Source organism: Rattus rattus, chromosome 1, assembly GCF_011064425.1.
Source record: "Rattus rattus isolate New Zealand chromosome 1, Rrattus_CSIRO_v1, whole genome shotgun sequence".
NCBI classification, from domain to species: Eukaryota; Metazoa; Chordata; class Mammalia; order Rodentia; family Muridae; genus Rattus; species Rattus rattus.
In genome coordinates, this window is record NC_046154.1 from 140,242,909 (window position 1) to 140,262,909 (window position 20,001).

The window sequence follows — 20,001 nt, forward strand, 5'->3', positions numbered from 1 at the left end:
GCATCACTGGACAGGTGATCCTGAGTTGTAAGCAAATAGACCTGGAGAGATTCCTCCAGAATCTCTCCTTCGTTCTGCTTCCTACCTTGCTTCAATTTCTGCCTTGGTTTCCCTCAATGATAGTAAGCCAAATAAACCCTTTCCTACCTAAGTTGCTTTTGGTCAGTGTTTAATTACAACAACAGAGAAACAAACTAGGACAAGCGATAATATCTTTATACTTTTTTTTTACCTCCTCCAATATCTAGTTCAGAATCACGTTTAGGGGTTGTTTTTGTTTTGTTTTGTTTTGATTTTATTATTTTACTTTACATCCCTCTCACTGTCCCCCTTTCAGTCACTCCTTCCCACAATTCTTTCCCCATCCCTCCCCTTCAATCTGAACATTCTTTGAGCCTTAATTTTTTTCTGTGGTGGAGAATATAACAGACTTCTTGTTCTGTTTTGTTATTTATTATTTATTTAGGTAAGGTGTCATTTAATCCAGGTTAACCTTGAACTCAATATAGCAAGTGATGACCTCAAATTTCTGATTCTCCTGTCTGTATCTCTTAAGTACTGGTATTACAGGCATGTAGGCTAGAAGTGTAGGCTACAGAAGTCACATAAAGGGCATACCAAACCGGAGTCCAGAAAAAGCAGGTAGAAAGAAGCAGCAGCTTGAAGAACCAGACTCTAGAATTTGGAATCAAATTTTGTGAGTAGCAGAAGCCAGCAGAAACAACTGATCCATACATACTTTAGGAGAGTCAGATCAGCAGCTTGGTTTGGAGCAGTTCTTTGGGGATTGGGGGATGACGGACATGGGACTCATCTATTCCAGTCTTCAGTTTCAGCACTAAATGAATGAAAAAAGAGTTTAAACAGAAGAACATGACTATTCCTAGGTACACTGGAGGAGAAAGTTTATTGTAGATAAATGGGAGACATAGCCAGAGTCAAGTAGTCACCCTAAACCATACGTTGTGGAGGGAGGAGGGAAATCATGTGCAGCAGCCAGGAAGCTCAAAAGAGAAGTAACCAAAATGGCTAGATTAATGTAGGGAAGAACACCTAGCGAAAGGCAGCCTCGGGTGGTGAATTTAAGGTAGGGGTTATGTATGCCAGTCTGGAAGGTCCTGTAACTAGTACAGACTGGGGGTGCAGGGAGAACCTGGCAGCCAGGTTCACTTTGATATGTTAAATAGGTGCCTCAGCCATTTCCTAACACTCCCCATTTGTTTTCAGTGGTGTGTTCCTTTTGCTGATTTGTCTACTGTTTCATGATTAGATCAGATTGTACATCCACAGTTGGAATACTCCCTAAGTGAATTAGTCTCATACCCAATAAAAGTATGTATTTTATTGTTCCTCTTGTAGGAGTTACTCTGAGGGAGATTTTAAGACCCTGAATTTGTCTTATATTTTATAAGATCCCCTCCTCTAATTTAGAATCCATTATTTTCGCTCAGCTCAGTCTTTGTAGTGATGATTACACAATTTTTATTTCTTTACCCTTCAAAACATCACTAAGAAAACATTGTCTTTTGTGGATACTTACTCCATATGATGGGCTGCAATCTACTACTATTCATTTGTATATTTCCCCAAATTTGGCTCTTGGGTGACCCCTCAGGCTGGTTTCTAGGTTAGCACTCTTCAGTGCTTTTGAGTACTTAGTAACATTCTGTATCCATAGTATGTATTGGGCTGGTATGGGTCTCTGCTGCTGCGGTAAATACTATGACCAAAAAAACAACTTGGGAAGGAATGAAGGAAAGTCAGGGGAGGAACTTAAGCAGGAATCTGGAGGCAAGAACTAAAGCTCTCAGAGGCCATGAAGGAAAACTGCTTTCAGGCTTGATTCTCATATTTTGCTAAGCCTGCTTTCTTACACACCCAGGACCATCTGCCCAGGACTGACACCACTTAGAGTCGGCTAGGCAGGTTACTTGAAAGTGGACTAGGCAAGTGACAGCACATTACTTGAGTCCTCCCCCATCAATCATTACTCAAGAAAATGCTCCACAGATTGGCTTACAAGCAATTAGATGGGGGTATTTTCTCTACAGAGTTTCATCTTCCCAGATAATTCTGGTTGAGTTGACAAAAGACTAACCTGTTAAAGTAACTTTTATTCACCCAATATAATTGTTCCCCCCAAGGCTTACTGCCTCCATCTGCTCACCTAGGCTTAATCCTGGAAGCTTCTAGCCTCCATACAATCTCATCTAGGCCTAGAAGGTTCTCCGCCTCTGAGACTTACTGCTGAATAGGGTCACCCTTTCTTGTTTTTGTTTGTTTGTTTGTTTGTTTGTTTGTTTTCCTGAATTCTGACTGACTGGTTCAACTCAGCTGTTCTGGCTCAAACAGCTCTCCAAGTTGACTAATTAAATCTGCTTTCTCTTTCTGGGCCCCTCTTGAATTGTTCTGCGTGGCCTCATACTAACTCTAGCAAACTATTCTAATCTTCTAGTCCTATTCTCTGGCTTGTTCTGTCTTCACCTGTGTCTAGTTTTTTGCTCCTCAACCTGTCTCGGTAAAACTGCTTCCTTCCTTTTTCTCTCTCTTTTCTGTGGTGTACTTTTTCCTGGCTGTCTTTATGAAAGGTGGACATATCCTGTCTATCAGATATTTCTCTGATTTGTCACTCAATTAGACATCACTTTCAAACATGGGTACTTCCTTGTACAAACTAACTTTATTGTTAGTTTCAGTGTTTGGGATATAAAATTGTAAGGACTTGTCTGTATTCGAGCCATAGGGATTTAGGGTATGTGCCAAAGCTGAGCCCACCATAACTAGCACAGACTTTCCCAGTAAACAACACAATTCTGAGGTTAACAGTGTGATCATATATCCTACAACACTAATCAGGACAAGGCCCATCAGTTTTTCTTGTCCCTGTTACGTATGGCTACCTGGTTATATGTGTGTATCATTTTTACATATAAAGGCACTTTTTGTTTTTCATTGTAATTGTCATTTAATTTGCTTCAAAATAATTCACTCGATTTGTGATGCAAAGATTTTATTGTTGGCTATTGTTAGCTTTGTTATTGTTGCTTTTAATTTAGTAGATGGTACATCCTGATGAGTTTCTGCTTAAAATTGTTTCTAAAGATTCTTAATTTGATATAAAGACTTAGAACTCCTGCTAGTAGGCAGTGCATTTTTTTTTTTTTTAAACTTTGGACATGTCAAAGCCTCATTGTAATCCACTGCATTAGGTGCTATTTATAAACTCCTATTGTATGGTGAGACCAGTTCATATATCTTTGAAACATTGGGTCAGTGGTAAATACCTGGGCTTGAATATGACTGTAGGTGGTCTAAGTACTTTTTTCCCTGCCAGTTGTGCTGTGTTGGCACAACACTGTGTTAAATAGGAATGCCCCTACCCCAAGTAGCAGTCATCAACCCAGGGTCTTGACCATGCCATTCTGCCATTAAGCCTGTTACATGCCAGTGTTATATGTGAAACTGTTCATGCCTCTAAACTGTTCTGTCTTCGAGGATTGAACATGTACAGTGCCAGAGTGGTGAGGGCAGTATATTGTTATATTGCCTGTATTGCCTTTCTTCTCTACAACTCTGGAGCTGTCTCTTACTCCTCATAAGTCATTCCTTACTTTTGTTTGAGGCAAGGTTTCACTGTAGTCTTAACTGACCTGGAACTCCCTATAAAGACTAGACTGTTCTTAAATTCAGAGATTTGCCTGCCCTACCTCCCAAGTGCTGGGTGTACACCTTACCGCACCCTATGCCATTATTCATATTGGTGTTCTGCTTCTCAGTACTAAGGCATCTTAGGGTTTGGGGCTTTCTTGTTTGCTTGCTTTGTGGTTAAGAGACAAGGATTTGCTATGTATCCCAGACTAGCCCCAAATTCTCAATCTTCCTGCCTCTGCCTCCTGGGTTTTGGGATCATAAGGGTGCAATTTTTTAGGCTTTTAAGGAAAATGATAGAAAATAACAAAATGTGATAGAATTTAGTTTTATGTAAAAACTAAAGTTTATATTCATGCTATAGCACAGAAGATTTTGTATTTCAGGTAATTGTGTTTTGGGCTGATAAAATTACACTTACAATTATAGACCTTTCTGTAGCCATGCTAATAATCCTAGGCAGTGTAAGAATTGTCTGGAATTTACCAGTTGTGCTTATGCTTCTGCTTCATTGGCAGAGACTTAAATTGAATGGATCTAGACTGAAGCATGGGATGAGATCATGTTTAAAAGTTGCCTATGTGGTCTTCCTATCAATTGAATATTGTTCTCCAGTGTTTTATGCAGGGAGTAGATGAACATTAAAAGGGTTTTATATATATATATAGCTAGAGAGCAAAGTATAGATAAGTGAAATAATTTCTACAGTAGACCTAAACATTTTCTAAACCTAATTTGGAGGCAGTTTCTGCTTAAGATGATTGTTTCTTGTTGCAAAAATAATTGCTTTAACTTTACATGTATTTACAGTGTTAAATCGCATTCCTGTAAGTCGGTGGTTCTCAGCCTTCCTAATTCTGGGACCCTTTAATACAGGTCCTCATGTTGTGGTGACCCCCCTCTCCCCAACCATAGAATTATTTCATTGCTACTTCTTAACTTTAATTATGCTACTGCTACATGAATTGTAATGGGACTGTTTGATATGCAGAATATGTGTCCCACAAGTTGAGAACCCCTGCTCTAAGTCTTAAAGAATGCTCTCTTGACAGATCATTAATTTTCAGAATGGATGTGCTCACATTCATCCACATTCTTTCCTTTGTATATTTTTCTTTTAAACTTTCAGTTGCCATTGGTATGTGAATATCTGTTTCTTTCCAAGTGACAATTTAGGAATGTTGATGATATGCCTATTAATGAAAAATACCCCAGGACATATGCCAGTATAATACTTTGCTTATATTTATACATAATTATGGGAAATTGAAGGTTTTAATGATCTTTGGGACTTGATTATTTACTGTGTATTGTCTATTAATGTATGATACTTTGATTGTTTTTCATTTTTAACAAAAGTAGACTGTTTAGGAATTTGATAAATTTTTCAGATGGACCATCAACTGATAAAGACTCTGAAGAAAAGAAAAAAGAACCTGCAATTTCATCACAGAATAGCCCTGAAGCAAGAGAAGAAAGGTAGCTCACTTTGTGTAAATTAATTTCTGCTGAGGTTGCTGTCTTAGGATTTCTATTGCTGTGATGAAGATCATGGTCACATTCGGCAGTGGTGGGTGATGCATGCTTTTAATCTCAGTACTTAGGAGGCACAGTCAACTGGGTCTCTGAATTTGAGACCGGGGCAACAGAGAAAACCTGTCTCCAAAAAAAGAAAGAAAAGAAAAAAGAAAAGAAGCAAATGATCAGAAGGGTACATATCCCAGGACAAGTCCATTGAGGGAAGCCAAAGCAGGAGCTGAAGCAGAAGCCATAGAGGATTGTTGCCTTGCTGGCTTAGTACTTAAGGCTGGCTGCTCTTTCGTACGTCCCAGGACCACCTGCCTAGTAGTGACACCGTCCACAGTGAGCAGGACTCTCCCACATCAGTCACTAATAAAAGAAAAAAGTGTCCCAAAGCCTGATCTACGATATATTTTCTCAATTAGGTTCCTCCTACCAAATAACTCTATGTCACATTAACAAAAACAAACAAGCAAGCAGCCAGAAAACTAGGTAGTTTACCTGCTCTGTCTGTCACTTTGTTTGGTCGTCTGATCATGCCTGCACTCCTCTTCCCACTATCTAGTCAAATGGGACTAGTGTACATGAATAGCTAACTTAAATTTAGCAAGATTTCTTAGGATTGTAAAAGGAAAATAAAAGTCAACATAAAGCGAGATTATTTATATTTACTTTTAATAAGTTTGAATAAGATTGCAAGGGCTAGCAATAATAAATCCGATATGAAGGTACTGATTAGGGATTGATCTTGGAACTCATTTGCCTTTTGAACACTTTTCCTCCCAAATTTAGCCATTTAGAAGAAACTTAATTTTTAGTGTATTTTTATTTGTAATTGAAGTTTAGGTGGAGTATTTATCTGCTAAAGCCTGTCATCTGTCCAATACAGAACACAGGAGGAAACGGTAGAGGGCTGTGCAGACAAGTCTGAGGTATAATATAAGGAAAAGTCAGAGCTGAGTGATTGGGAGCTGAGCAAGGTTTTATCATTTGGTGCAAGAATTTGAAAAACAGTTTATTTAAATGGGTCAAATCTAGGCATCACATTTTAAGAGGTAGGGCTTGGAATAGTGAGGTTAGTCTTCATTAGTCCACACTGGCAGTTTGCAGTGCTTTGACTAAGTCTGCCCATAGGCAAAGAAGTGAAAGCTTTTAAATTATTCAATAAGTTTTTTTATGTTTGTTTAACATTGGTTGGGGGCTAGAGTTGTAGTTCAATTTGGTGTAGTGCTTGCTGAGCATATGCAAAGCCCTGGAACCCCCAGAACCCCATAAAATAGAGCATGCTGGCACACATCTGTAATCCTTGTATTTGGGAGGTAGAGTCAAAAGGACGAGAAATTTAAGATTGTTCTTGGCTTACATAGAGAGTTAAAGGTGACATCATCAAAAATAAGCAATCCCTTTTTTATTTATTACTTACAGATATCATTTATACCTTGAAAATAGACACAGGATTCAATCCTAGCTCTTGCTTTTAGGAAACTTAGTCTTGCAGGGGAGCGTGTATGAAAAGCTATGTGCAAACCTCTGTGTAAACAGTGTTTTCTAAGTAAAGTAGGTCATAAGAGATGGTCTCTGAAGAAACTGACAAGTTAGATGATACAGATGAAGTGTCCAGTTCTGGTGTTTAACAGTTCATATTCAGCAGTCTTCCTGCCTCTGCCTCTCCTCTCTGCCTCTCTGCCTCTCTGCCTCTCTTCCTCTCTGCCTCTCTGCCTCTCTGCCTCTCTGCCTCTCTGCCTCTCTGCCTCTGCCTCTCTGCCTCTCTGCCTCTGCGTGCTCAATTAAAGTGACCACCACCACAGGCCTTGTCTTGGAGAAAAGGGGATGAGATGTATTCTTAATAGCAAGCACAGCTAGTTAGTTCTACGATGGACAGGAGGGTACAAGGCAGCATAATTAGTCTTTTAAAAAGGTTTGTGATAGATACCATTAATATGACAAAACTGAAACTAGACAGAAACATTTTGAAAAGAACTTGTTTTGGTGAATGTCTAACAGAAGTTAATCAGATGTAATTGAAATTTTGGAGTTAATTAGAAAATTATTACACTATTGAGACGAAGCCAGTATTTCTAGGAAGAAATCTTTTTACAATTCTGAAACTTAATCTGCTCTTGTCTTAAAGACAGTTTCATTAGAACCTTATTGTCTAACTACAACAGGTTTTTAAGCATTTTTTTCTTCCTATTTTGCCTGCAGGTTGCCCTGTTCTCTGGTCCTGTCCCCTCACTCCTTTTATAAAGCCAAGATCCCTACTTTTTATGTACTATACTGAGGTATAATGTATACCTTTTTTTTCTACTAGAAATAGTGTAGGGCAGGCGGGTGGTGGCGCTCACTTTAATCTGAGCACTCAAGAGGCAGAGGCAGGAAGACCTCTGAGTTTGAGACCAGCCTGGTCTACTTTAGAGACCTCAAATATTTATCTTTAGAGAAGTAATGATAATGCTATTATGAAGGATTTCCTGATTGTTTTCTGCTCTGTGTATGTCTTTTGTATTTTAGTAGTTCTAGCAGCCATGTAAGCAGCAGAAAGGATGAGACAAATGCTCGAGATACTTATGTTTCATCTTTTCCTCGGGCACCAAGCACTTCTGATTCTGTGCGGCTCAAGTGTAGGGAGATGCTTGCTGCAGCTCTCCGGACAGGAGGTAAGTTTACATTTTTCATTCCCATGTCACCTCTACCTTTGTGTTAGTATTTTATAGGTGTCATCCTGCTGATAGCTCCCGCTGCTTAGCTTAGGGGTTTGTTGCTCAGTAGCACTTAGTAGAGGACAGTAAAAAGAGGAACGCAGGACATTTTGACCTCCAACAAGCAGAGCCTTCTAGGGTGTTGATGCCTTTCCTGATTCATGCTAATTTAAGCTTTCCCACACAAATCTTTAATCTGCAAACTCATTACCCTGACCTTAGGTTGAGAGGTACGAACACTGAATTGTCAAATGTTAGTATGACATACAGTATTTATGTTAATAATTCATTTTTATACTTTTTATAGTTGGAAAAGCAGTATGTATTTACAATTATACTTATGTAGAAAGTACTACAAAGGACTGATTCTTAGACTTAACATGTAAACTTTAGACTTTAAGGATTCATATACAGTGAAACATAATGTGGTATTCATAAACTATGTCGAATGTCTGTGTATTAGCTACAGAAGTAAGCTTGATTGGCAGGATATTTGACATGTTATACAAACTCATCCTCTTCCCTTTCAATTATGCTGAACCATGTATAACTAGGGTGACCAATTTTGCTCCTCATTTGGCTCTTGCTACTTTAATTTCTTTACTGTCTCTGTTTTCCCCCTTTTTCTTTCTAGCAGTTCTATTTATTCTTTCTATCCTTTTGAGCATTTGTGTAATTCTTCTGAGTATCTCTATGTATGTGATTGGCAGATGAAATGAGTAGTTTCTCTGTGCTGAACCCTGAGTCACAGAGACAGGACAGTTCTTCCTAATATCTGTTCTTTCTCTTCTCTCTGTTGGAACACCCAGCATTTATGGTCTTATGAAATGAGGAATTGCCTAGTATAGGAATTGTTTCCTCAGGAAAAGGAGTCATCAATGCAGGAGTACTATGGCAAAGATCTTAGACAAAGTCTGGAAGAGTAGTGGGCAAGATCTAACGCAGACATTCTTTACAGAAGGCAAATGGAGTTGAAGAAATAGAAATGGTTTGCTTACGCTTTACAATAATGAGTTTTCCTTTCTTATTTCTAGATGATTATGTTGCTATTGGAGCTGATGAGGAAGAACTGGGATCTCAGATTGAGGAAGATATCCTTTGTGTGCACATCTGTAGCTGTGTTTAGTAGTCTGTGAGGTTTTCTTGTCCCTTTTCTTCTGCTATATAAGTCAGAGATTTATTTTATACTTTCTTAGGAAGGAGAAGGGTATTTATTCATGTTATTTCATTTATTTCTTTGTTATTCAAAATTTAACAGCACATGTTTGATGGTAGTTTTGTCTTTCTGTCTTTGCAAATTGGGAATGTAGCATCTGAATTTAAGTTGTGTAAACTGACAGGAAAAATACAAAGATCACTCAGTGGAGGACCTCAGCAGAATATTCAAGAGTCCTCTGTTCTTTCTGGCAGACCATGTGTTTATTCCTGGCACCATAGAAAAGACTCTGTGAGAGAGGCCTTGCATGTGGAGTACCTAGGTGACAGTATAAGATGGGACCATCTTTTTTGAGGAACTGGTCTTTGTAAAAAGTAAGCTCCTCTAGGCCTTGGTCTCTATTTTGACCTGGTCTTCTGTGGAAAAGAACCAGCTGTAATATTTTGTCACTGAGCTGGTTAATGAGATGAGCTTCCAGTACTGCCACCAATGGTCTCTTCTCAGAAGACCTCTAAGGGAGCTATGGCTATGCTCATAGAAATTTGAGGTCCATAGTGGGATTTAGACTTGGGCAAATTAAAAGCTTACATAATTGTAATTTCTCAAACACTTGCTAACTTTGGTTGTGGCAATTAGTCTTTGAAATCATGTTATTGCATGCTTCTGAAATTAAGAATTAAAAAATAAAAAGCATCACTTAGTCACAGTTGTAAAGATTAACAGTATGACCAGTTACAGATGAAGGAATTAGAAAGTGTTGTCTTATCATTTATCTAAATTGCAAACCAGTTTTGCAAATTGCTTGAAATTTAAGAATTATGAATTTGGCAGATCAAAGAAAGTTCTTATCTATATAACTTACTCTTTTTCCCTTAATGGCCAAGTACCTATATATCAAGAAATAAGGAATACAGACATGAAATACAAAAACAGAGTACGAAGTAGGATATCAAATCTTAAAGATGCAAAGAATCCAAATTTAAGGAAAAATGTGCTGTGTGGGAATATTCCTCCTGACCTGTTTGCTAGAATGACAGCAGAGGTGAGCAAGTCTGTATATAAAGCTATATAAATATCTTATGTGCTGTGTATCTCATATACTGCAAAAACAACTATAATATATTTATATATTAGAAACACTCAAGATTATTTTCTCCATTGATATTGTTGGTTTATTCCTTCTGTCTTGAGCTGTCCAAATGTTCTTTGTGTGGTACATTAAATCACCTGGATCCATTTATCATGTGAATTTATATGAATTATGAATCTTTTAGTTTTGAGCAGACTTTGTATCCTCTAACCCTTTTACCATGGTTAAAAACGATAAGCTTGGTCATCTTACTGGTTCTTTCTTAAATATATGTAGAAAATAATGGGATAGATTCAGTCTGCTATGTATAGACATTAGCCATAGTGTATCTACAATCTTGATTTTATTAACCACCCAGCAGAGTAATATTAACTTTTGAAATAGCTAATAAAATTTGCTATCTTTAAGAAATTTTGTCTTAAAATCTTATTAAAAAATACCTAAAACTTCTGTAAAGCAGAGAACACAATGTAATCAGATTCTATATATCCGTTTCCTGAATTCTAACTACTTTTGAGAATTTGTCTTTCTTTTTTCTAAGTAACTTTTTTCTTTTTCATTCTTTTCTCTTGAATTATGTCAAGCATAATTCTTTTGTATGTCTATGCCCTCTACTAAGTCCTGTTAGGGACTTGGAGCCTATCGACCTCCTGGATATTTTTTCTTAAAAGTATTTATTTCAGTGACCGAAGATGCTCTCTTATTATGGACCACCACTGTCCTTGATGCTACTTTTCCTGGCATATTTTTGTGTACTTGGCTCAAAACAAATCCAGATCTTCCTCCAAAGGTCCCTGGGTTGAGGATGGCATGGGTAGTTGATAATATTTAGACCACTTTGAGAATACTAGAGTTACTGATTGCTACAATTTTGCATTGTTAGTTTATAAACAGTATGTGGACCTAAGTTTTATATAAATATTTACAAGTCTTTAAATAAATTTTTAAAGGAAGCAAACTATTTTAAGTCTTTTGAGGGATATTAGTTTCAAGCCTTTAAAACTTTACAAGCTGATTTTACTTTTATTGTTGATTATTGGTAAGCTATGTGAACTTGAAAACATTGAGGATAAGGAATGACTGTAGGAAGCATCTAACTGATTGATACTGCCATAGGAAATGGCTAGTGATGAGCTCAAAGAGATGAGGAAAAACCTGACCAAAGAAGCCATCAGGGAGCATCAGATGGCCAAGACCGGTGGGACCCAGACTGACTTGTTCACTTGTGGCAAATGTAAAAAGAAGAACTGCACTTACACACAGGTTTGTGATGGACTCGGGTCTCATGTTCACATTAAGAATGTCTCACTCCTGTTTCAAGAGTAAAGATAATTAAAGAATCTCATACTCTTATGACTTCTTAGTGAAAAAGTGCTTTCTTGGTAGATTCCAGCTAATTGAAGAGAAGTTGATGCATTTATGTGGTCATAAAAATATTTACAGTAAAAACTGTAATGGTTACATAAAATAAAAGATGTCCTACAATGACCAGGTTGTTTTTAGCAGCTCATAAGCAGTTACTGGTTACTGTGTCAGGGTAAGCAGCACCATATAGTTTAAGGAAAGTTGTCCACTCTCAAATGGCTTGTGAGTGCTGAGGTTTACCTGCCTTACAGAGAGATGTTCACAGGCAACAGGAAGTTGCCTACTTCAGGGGCCTAGGTACTATTGCCTTTGTGTACAGAATGGCAGAGGATTTTTTTTAAAGTGAGAGATACTTACGTACGTACGTGCGTGTGTGTGTGTGTGTGTGAGTGTGTGTGTGTGTGTGTGTGTGTATGCGTGCGCGTGCTCGTGCTCGTGCATGCGTGTGTGTTTGTGTGAGTGTGTACATGGAGACCAGAGGGGTATTTGAGTCTCTCCTTCCACCATGGATTTGGGACTTGAGCTCAAGTTAGGGTTGATGGCAAAAACATTTGCATACTGATCCATCTCACAGAGCCAGAAGGACATTTTGTTTTTAATCCAGAAGGCCTTGTATACTACTGTTTTTAGAGTGTGTGTTCCTCCTCCTCCTCCTCCTCCTCCTCCTCCTCCTCCTCCTCCTCCTCCTCCTCCTCCTTTTAGATTTATTTATTTTATGTCTTATGCATTGAGTGTTTTGCCTGCATGTTGTTGTGCATCTTTGTGCCCTTGGAAATCTGAAGAGGCTGTCCAGTCCTCTAGAATTGGATTTATGGAGTTATGAAGTACCAAGTGGGCGCTGGGAATAGAACCTTGCTCTTCTGCAAGAATGACAAGTGCTCGTAATTGCTGAGTCATCTCTTCAGTCCTCATTAGAATATTTCTTTACTTTTTTGTTGCTATTTGTTTGTTTGATTGTTTTTTTTGAGACAGGATTTCTCTCTGTAACAGCCCTGGCTTGTCTTAGAACTCTGTAGACCAGGCTGGCTTAAAACTCACAGAGCCTCCTTAGTATTAGGATTAAAGGCATGTACCAGCACAATTTAATGAGTGACTTTTAGAGGATTTTTTCCTTCCCACTTATCTGGATAAATTACACGTGAAAGACGAACAGATAAAAAAAATGAAGTTTGAAATTCTATGCTCTTTTGCCAATGGTGTATTTGAACTTGTGTAAGCTCTTGCAGATCTTAAGGTAATATCACTGGAGTTACTGTCTAAATTTATGTAGAATGTGCTATATGTTGGATTATTTTTAATGGTCATTCAAAAAGCAATAATTTTCATTTAATTTTACGGCAGGTGCAAACTCGTAGTGCTGATGAACCAATGACAACTTTTGTTGTATGTAATGAATGTGGAAATCGGTGGAAGGTATGGCCCCCCTTGCATGTATATCATAACTTGCTGTTTCTTTGTAAGTGGACTAAGATATAAATATGTACCCTCCTAGGAATTGATCTTACCAACACATATGTTTAACACCAGGGAAAAATACTAAATTATTTTCACACATTCCCATGTGTATACATTTTTGATCTTGGAAAAATTTATAGAGTTCTTTGATATCAGTGTTTATTTTAGGAATTATAGTGGGCTTAGTTGTGGATTGGTAGCTTTTTAGTAAGCCTTTATTTTGCTTTTGTATTTGTGAATTTGTCTCATACAAGCAAGTTTGTTTTTTTTTTTTTTTTTTTTTTTGCTTTTTTGTTTTTTTTTTTTTTTGTTTTTTTTTTTTTTTTTTTGGAGCTGAGGACCGAACCCAGGGCCTTGCGCTTGCTAGGCAAGCGCTCTACCACTGAGCTAAATCCCCAACCCCAAGTTTATATTTTTTAAAGGACATATTTTTAGTGTTCTTCTATTCTAATGTTCATCGTATGTTTTCCTTGCTTACTTCACACATGTATATGATGTACTCAGTTACTCACCCTTAGCCCTCATCTCTCCTTTACACATCGCCCCTCCTTCCCTCCAAGGCCCTTTCCCACCTTAATGCTGTTTTGTTTTGTGACCTGCTGAGTTTGATCAGGGCAGCCTCTATGACTACAGGTTTTGAACTGTTCATTAGTTTCCATTGCTTCTGCCCCAGAATTTACCAATAATTAAGGAGTAGGGTTGTGATGCCCTCCTGACTTGAGATTGACTGTTGGTGACACTCGCCTTTTTGTATAGACCACTGGAAAGCTAATTTTTGAGTGACTTTGTTTTATGAATTCCAAAGCAAAATATGAAATTAGGATTACACATCAATCTCAGTGTTACTTTTATTATTAATAAAGCTGGGGATCTTAGTAGTGTGGGGTCGGGAGATACCCATAGTAGGGATGTCTTTGGAGTCACACAATAATTGGCACTCCCTTGCCTCTCACCCTCACTCAACTATTATTTCTTCATGTACTAGGCATAAATAATACTTAAGCTCCCTCTGTCATCACTCTTTTCCAGTCCTGCTGAACAAACTTGACCTGTCCAGATAGCTCTTAAATCTGTTATATATGCTAGAGCTTTTTATCACTGCTGTGAGCAGTGTACAGTTTGTCTTAATATAGTCTACTAAAACATGTTGTACCACATGGTTCTTAATGAATTTAAGAAATTTAGTTTAATATAGAAAGCTAATAAGAAGTGTTATTTATTTAGCCAAGAAACATTAGAGAAATACTTTTAAAAACATGAAAACTTGATATATTTGTTCTATAGTTACATAGTTCTTGTAATTCTATAATGGAGGATAAAAATGAGTGACTACTATGCATAAAACATTATTTTTCAAAAATACCTTTTTAATAAAGTATATAAAGTTAAGATATATACACATTGCTTATATTTTTAAAATCTTACAAAATATTTCTTTTGTCTTTGCAGTTCTGTTGAGTTTGGAAGAATTGGCAAGGTATCTGGACCATTAAGAAAAACCAATTTTGTAATTAGCTTTAAAATTAAGCCAGGCTACTCGTTTCCCTGCAAGTGAAATTCGTAAACAGTATACATCCCATGGGTTGGTCTTTGTTGTTTACCTGACAGTCTTTCTTAAATGCCTTCTGTGGTCTCAGATCAGCTGGGAGACCATAAAATAATTATATAATGTGTTGCTTTGTTCTTCTTTTTTATAAGTTGATGTTGCATTTTATTAAATATTAACTTTTTATAGTCTAGAACACAAAAATTCTGTTGATCTTACATACAGATAAATTGCTTTTCTCATTGGTATGTACCTAAAAATATTAAAGGAAAAGGAATAATATAAATTTTAGAGTTACCAACTATACTATGTTTTCTAGTAGTACTTGACCGGCTTCTCAAAGTTGTGCACACAATTGGAACTCGCATATTACTTTACTCTTAATTACTGTGTTCACAAGCCTCGGATCCTTAGATCTCTTGCGTCTGTGACTAACCACAGTGACCATTTCTTGTATTTCTCACACATGTATATTACCATTTTTTAATAGATTTTACTTTGAAAACTGACTTGGTTGCCATCAGTTTATTTTATTTGATTTTGTGCTGTATTTTAGTTTTACAGAGCTAAGCTTTTCACAAAGCCCCTCACAGGCATACTTCTGGTGAATTTTCCCCCATAGGAAGCCATGCTGTGAAGAAAATATTAGTATCTGAGTAGAGTTCCTGGAGGCAGCATGACTGTACTTGCACTTGGAAACCTACTGACCAAGGATTAAGCCTGAGAACTATGTAAATTACTAAGCTGTGCTCTTTGCATATGGAGGATGCAAAAAAAATCCTTTAGACTGAATCTTTTGTGCTAAATTTTTTCTTACATGATGATGTCAAGCCAACTGAAATGTAGGCCGTAGCAAGTAGTTTTACAAAACATACTTCACAATTAAGTTTTACTTTTGTTTAAATGTGTCCCACTTGTTTTGCTAGTACTAAGCAGTGGCTTTCACATCGTTTTCTTGACACAGACGTCCTAATGCACAGAGCAAAGGCCACTATTTAAAGTTTACAACTTAAGTGCCTCTGCCTGTGTTCAGACTTCTGTGTAAAGACCACTGCACAAGCTTTGCGCTCTGCTCTGCTCTGCTCTGCTCTGCAGACCGTTTGACATAACATAGAAAACAATATGCTAAAAGGATTGGTCCATGGGTAATTGCTGTCACTTTAAAAATAAAGTACATTTTGAAAGAATTAGTTTAAAAGTAATAAGGTTAAAATAGCCCCACTTTTAAGTGATCCATTTTAAAATTTGTAAATCAATAAAATTTTTTGTTGTTAAATATAACTGTTTTTGTGGTTTATTTTGATGATCTCTGTAAGTATAAGCCAGCCTTAATTGAATGATTTCCTCGTAAGAGGATCTGTTGCCTTCCTCTGGCCTGATTACACTGTACACATGTGGTACATAATGTACATAATCGTGTGTAAACAGCCATACACGGAGGTAATTTTTAAAAGTTGAGATATTTTTGAGGTAGTTGATATTCAAAGGGTAAAACTTTGTTGTTTAGAACGTAATAGGTCTGAGTAGTGTAGGTCTTTATCTACCCTAAGACCGTGTCAGCAAACATCAGAATATCTGTGCTTTTAACTAGGCTCAGCTATCATAGCTGCTGTAAATGTCCTAGTTGGCCACCTGGTACAACTTTTGGCTGGAGAATTGTGAAGGTTTGAAGGGGAATGGTCCCAGTGAGCTCAAATGTTTTGAATGCTTGGTCCATAGTTATGGAACTTTTTAGGAAAAATTAAGAGATGTGGCCTTTTTGGAGGGTGTTTGCCACTGGAGCTGGGGTTTGAAGTTTCAAAAGCCCCCACAAAGATACTGTTCAGTGCCATGCATGCTTTCCTGTTACTGTGGGCCCTGCCGTGTGCTTAGAAACTAGCCATCTGGATCTGTGAAAGTCAGCTCTTTTTAATACATGTTTTATTATAGAAAGCAAAGTAAATAAGACACGAAGTAAGCTATGGGTCTAGGAATGTCTCTGACTTAAGGCAAAGGACTACCAAGCTGTGCCTTCTTATTGGGCGTTTCCAATCCTGGGATTGACAGGTATGATTTCTTGTGCTTTGGGACGCTCTTGTTAACACTGTCAGTATATAAGTTCATTTGATAAAGGGATCCTCAGTTACTGATTAAATCAAAGAATGAAGTTTTATTATTGAAGAGAAAACATGTTTAAACTTACCAAGAGTCACCAAGGTGGGACTAAAGAGCTGACTCAGCAGTTAAGAGCATGGATTGCCAGTTCCAAACACAGGTTAGATTGGTCAGAACTATCTGTAACTCCAGGTCCAGGGGATCACACACACACACACACACACACACACACACACACACACACACACACACACACACTTAATGAAATAAGTTTTTAAACAGTTACAGAATCGCCTGAAGTGCCTCAATGGTCATAGCCTAATTTAATAATCAGTAAAGAGCTAAATAGTCCTAACAGGCGTCAACAACATCATTTTAAGTGACCCTTTTTCCTTTTTGGTTTTAAATTTGGGTATGAAAAGAACCCTGAAAAGTGTGGGGTTTTCTGTGATAATGTAATAATAATGAAAGGAAAGCACTGATAGACTAGCCATTGGGTTTATATCATAACTGTAAATTAAAAATTCTCTTTAAAATGTAAGATACTAGTTTTGGTGGGTTTCTTATTTAGTTGTGTGTGCCATTTTAATAGGTTTTTAAAAGTTAATAGTAACTAAATTTATAAGACAGTGTGCATTTATCAGGGCACACGTATATTGTCCTCAAGATACACACACACACACACACACACACACACACACACACACACACACACACACACACATTTTAAATGAGGCGTGCCAAAAAGAATTTTAGCACACAGTAAAAGCAGTGTGAAAACGAAGTGGCTCCAAGTTTTGTTCTCAGTTACTTTGGGGAATCCTAGAGGAGTACTAAGTCTTGTTTCATGTTGCCTTAGACACAGATTGACATTCGTGAAAATATTTCTTATGGACACATGGCACATGAGCAAAGTAAAAAGGCTTTTATCTGTCGGAGGGAATAACGTTGACTCATGGGGCATCTGTAGATGAACCTCTTGTTTTACTGTCTGCCAGCTTCTCTCACTGAATATTTTCGGTTGTGTACACAGTCATATCTGAGGGTGCTCTGGGAACAGACACAGCACTTTGATAGGCATCTGGGACCTTAGATATCAGACGTGGCTAAGGGAGGGCAGGGGACAGTATTCATGTGCTTTATGGCCTGGGTCTTTGTGTTTCAAACAGCTGTTCTTAGTTTTATCAGAGAAATCCCTTGGATGGGCCTGGCTAGTGCTGCCTACAAGGACAAGTGTAATCATCTGAAATCCTTCTCATTTTCCCTGTCCTCATTCTCACACTGAAAAATCAGTGTCGCACAGCTGAGTCTGGGTGCGGGATTCCGTCTGTCCCTGCTCACGCTGTACAGATGTTGTGAGCTGACAGGCTGATAAAATGGTGGCCTAGAACAGTTTGCCTTTGAGAGATGAGATCCAGGTTGGTAAATCTGAAAGCCTCAGCCTGCTGAAAAATCAGCTGGGATTTTCTTTCCTTCCCGGTATGGGTCTAATTTGTCATGAACAGGTTTACTGCAGTTTTCCATCCTGTACTGAGCCTATCATTAGTATGTCTTACTTCCCTTCTGTTGTTTGACAATCTCAGGCAATAGGTAACTCCTGATCTAGGAGAACTTACACCCTCCTGATAAATAGCCAGTACGATTTTAAAACAAATAGTTTATTTATCTGCATGCTTTTTAATTCTCAGAATTAAACAAAATTCCTCTGTTTTCCCTGAGGGTTGCAGCAAATAGAACTGTGATGGTTTGTATATATGCTTGACCCAGGGAGTGGCACTATTTGGAGGTGTGGCTTGTTGGAGTAGGTGTGTTGCTGTGGGCATGGGCTTTAATACCCTCGTCCTAACTGCCTGTAAGCAGTCTTGTAGAACTCTCAGCTCTTATGCCATGCTTGCCTGCATGTTGCTGTGTTCCTGCCTTAATTATAATGGACTGAACCTCTGAATCTGTAAGCCTGACCCAACTGTTGTCCTTACAAGAGTTGCCGGGGTCATGGTGTCTATTCACAGCAGTAAAACCCTAAGACTAGAACCCAGTATAAAGGCTTCCCTGTAAAATCAGAGCCAAAGTTAAGGTCTGGAAGCCACAGGTAAGTTGAGATGAATCTTTAGCAAAACTTCCTTATTTCTCCTCCCTCTTCCTTGCATTTTTGCAGTTCCATGACTGAGAAATGAACGTGGGCTCTTAATTGTTCATGTACTTCTGCTAAAGGAAAATATTGAAAGGGTAGTAGTGGAGAGATGACAGAAGTGCTGTTTATGGTATACCCCCAAGGGCTGAGTATCCTTTTCCCTGGTAACCTGGATAAATAGGAAAGTAAGGAGATGGGGTAGAACTCTGTAGATCTGCTTCAAAACAAGTTTGGGAACAAATGAGGCTCATCCAAGAAATCAGAGGTGACCTCTCTTGGTTTTTCATTAATTGCCCCTTATCCCAGAAGAAGGCCATGAAGACTTGAATATAAGGCACTTCAGACAATTTCCCCTGACTTAGAAACAAAAACAAACCCCAAAGCAACCTGTAGAGGTACAGGTGTAGTAAACTTTCCCATCATCTGGCTCATATTGAGGCTAGTGCTAATGTCTTATCTCAGGACCAAACACGTTCCCATTCTCTTTTTAAAAAGATTTTAAAATTTGATGCAGATGAGCATTTTGCCTGCATGTGTGTCGATGTACCATGTATGTGCCGAGTGGCCATGAATGCCTGAAGGCCAGAAGAGGGTGATGGATCCCCTGAAATGAGTGGTTGTTAGCCACCATATAGTTTCTGGGACTTGAACCTGAGTCCTTTGCAAGAGCGGTCAGTGCTATTAATTGCTGAGCCATCTCTCTAACCCCATATTCCCACTTTTGAAAATGCACGACAGCAAGAAGTCCAAGTGTTTTTATCACATTCATAAGGAGAAACAAATACAGAGGGCCTTTAGAATAAGGAGAGAAGCTTCATCCATTTTCCGAATCCTTGAGTTGTTCTGCAGCATCAAAGCCAAGAGGCTTCCCATCCTTTGGTGAGCCTTCACATGACCACAAGATATACAAACATGGGTGCAAACACTCGCCCACCTAGGGTTTGAATTTGAATACTGGGATGCAAGCTCCTGTTAGGAGTGTCTCTGACATTTATTCTCTCAGTCTCTCTTCTAAGCAGCATAGTGTGGGGTTCCAAGGATGGATCAGAGTTGGTAGGTAGCCTGGTTCAGAGAAGGTTTTCCTGTGTGAATGGTTCTGCCTTTTGTTTCAGATTGCCCTCCAGGTTAAAATGGAAATGTGCTGGAATATTTGGCCCTAACCCCTGACCGGTCAGGCATGTTCAAGGGACTGTCTTAATACCCTAGGGACTAAGTCCTTACTGTCAGATAGGAGATTACTTACTGTACTCGAACTGGGATTATTCCCTCATAATTTGGAAGTGGGAAATGGAAATA

The 20,001-nt window shown here is 38.2% G+C and overlaps 1 protein-coding gene across 2 annotated transcripts in view; it reads left to right on the top strand.

Annotated features, from left to right (window-relative positions):
* Window positions 1–15,761, top strand: part of Tcea1 (transcription elongation factor A1) — a 37,084-nt gene extending 21,323 nt beyond the window's left edge. Inside the window, exons 4-11 of one of the 2 annotated variants that reach the window (XM_032906398.1) lie at window positions 5,040–5,127; window positions 7,681–7,826; window positions 8,903–8,959; window positions 9,912–10,066; window positions 11,231–11,377; window positions 12,821–12,892; window positions 14,384–14,411; window positions 15,103–15,761. In XM_032906398.1, the coding sequence (XP_032762289.1) occupies window positions 5,040–5,127; window positions 7,681–7,826; window positions 8,903–8,959; window positions 9,912–10,066; window positions 11,231–11,377; window positions 12,821–12,892; window positions 14,384–14,392 (674 nt within the window). In that variant the 3' untranslated portion in view covers window positions 14,393–14,411; window positions 15,103–15,761. Of the gene's footprint in view, window positions 1–5,039; window positions 5,128–7,680; window positions 7,827–8,902; window positions 8,960–9,911; window positions 10,067–11,230; window positions 11,378–12,820; window positions 12,893–14,383 lie in introns of both variants that reach the window. The other variant, XM_032906391.1, reaches the window with a different exon arrangement.
* Window positions 15,762–20,001: the final 4,240 nt, after the last annotated feature.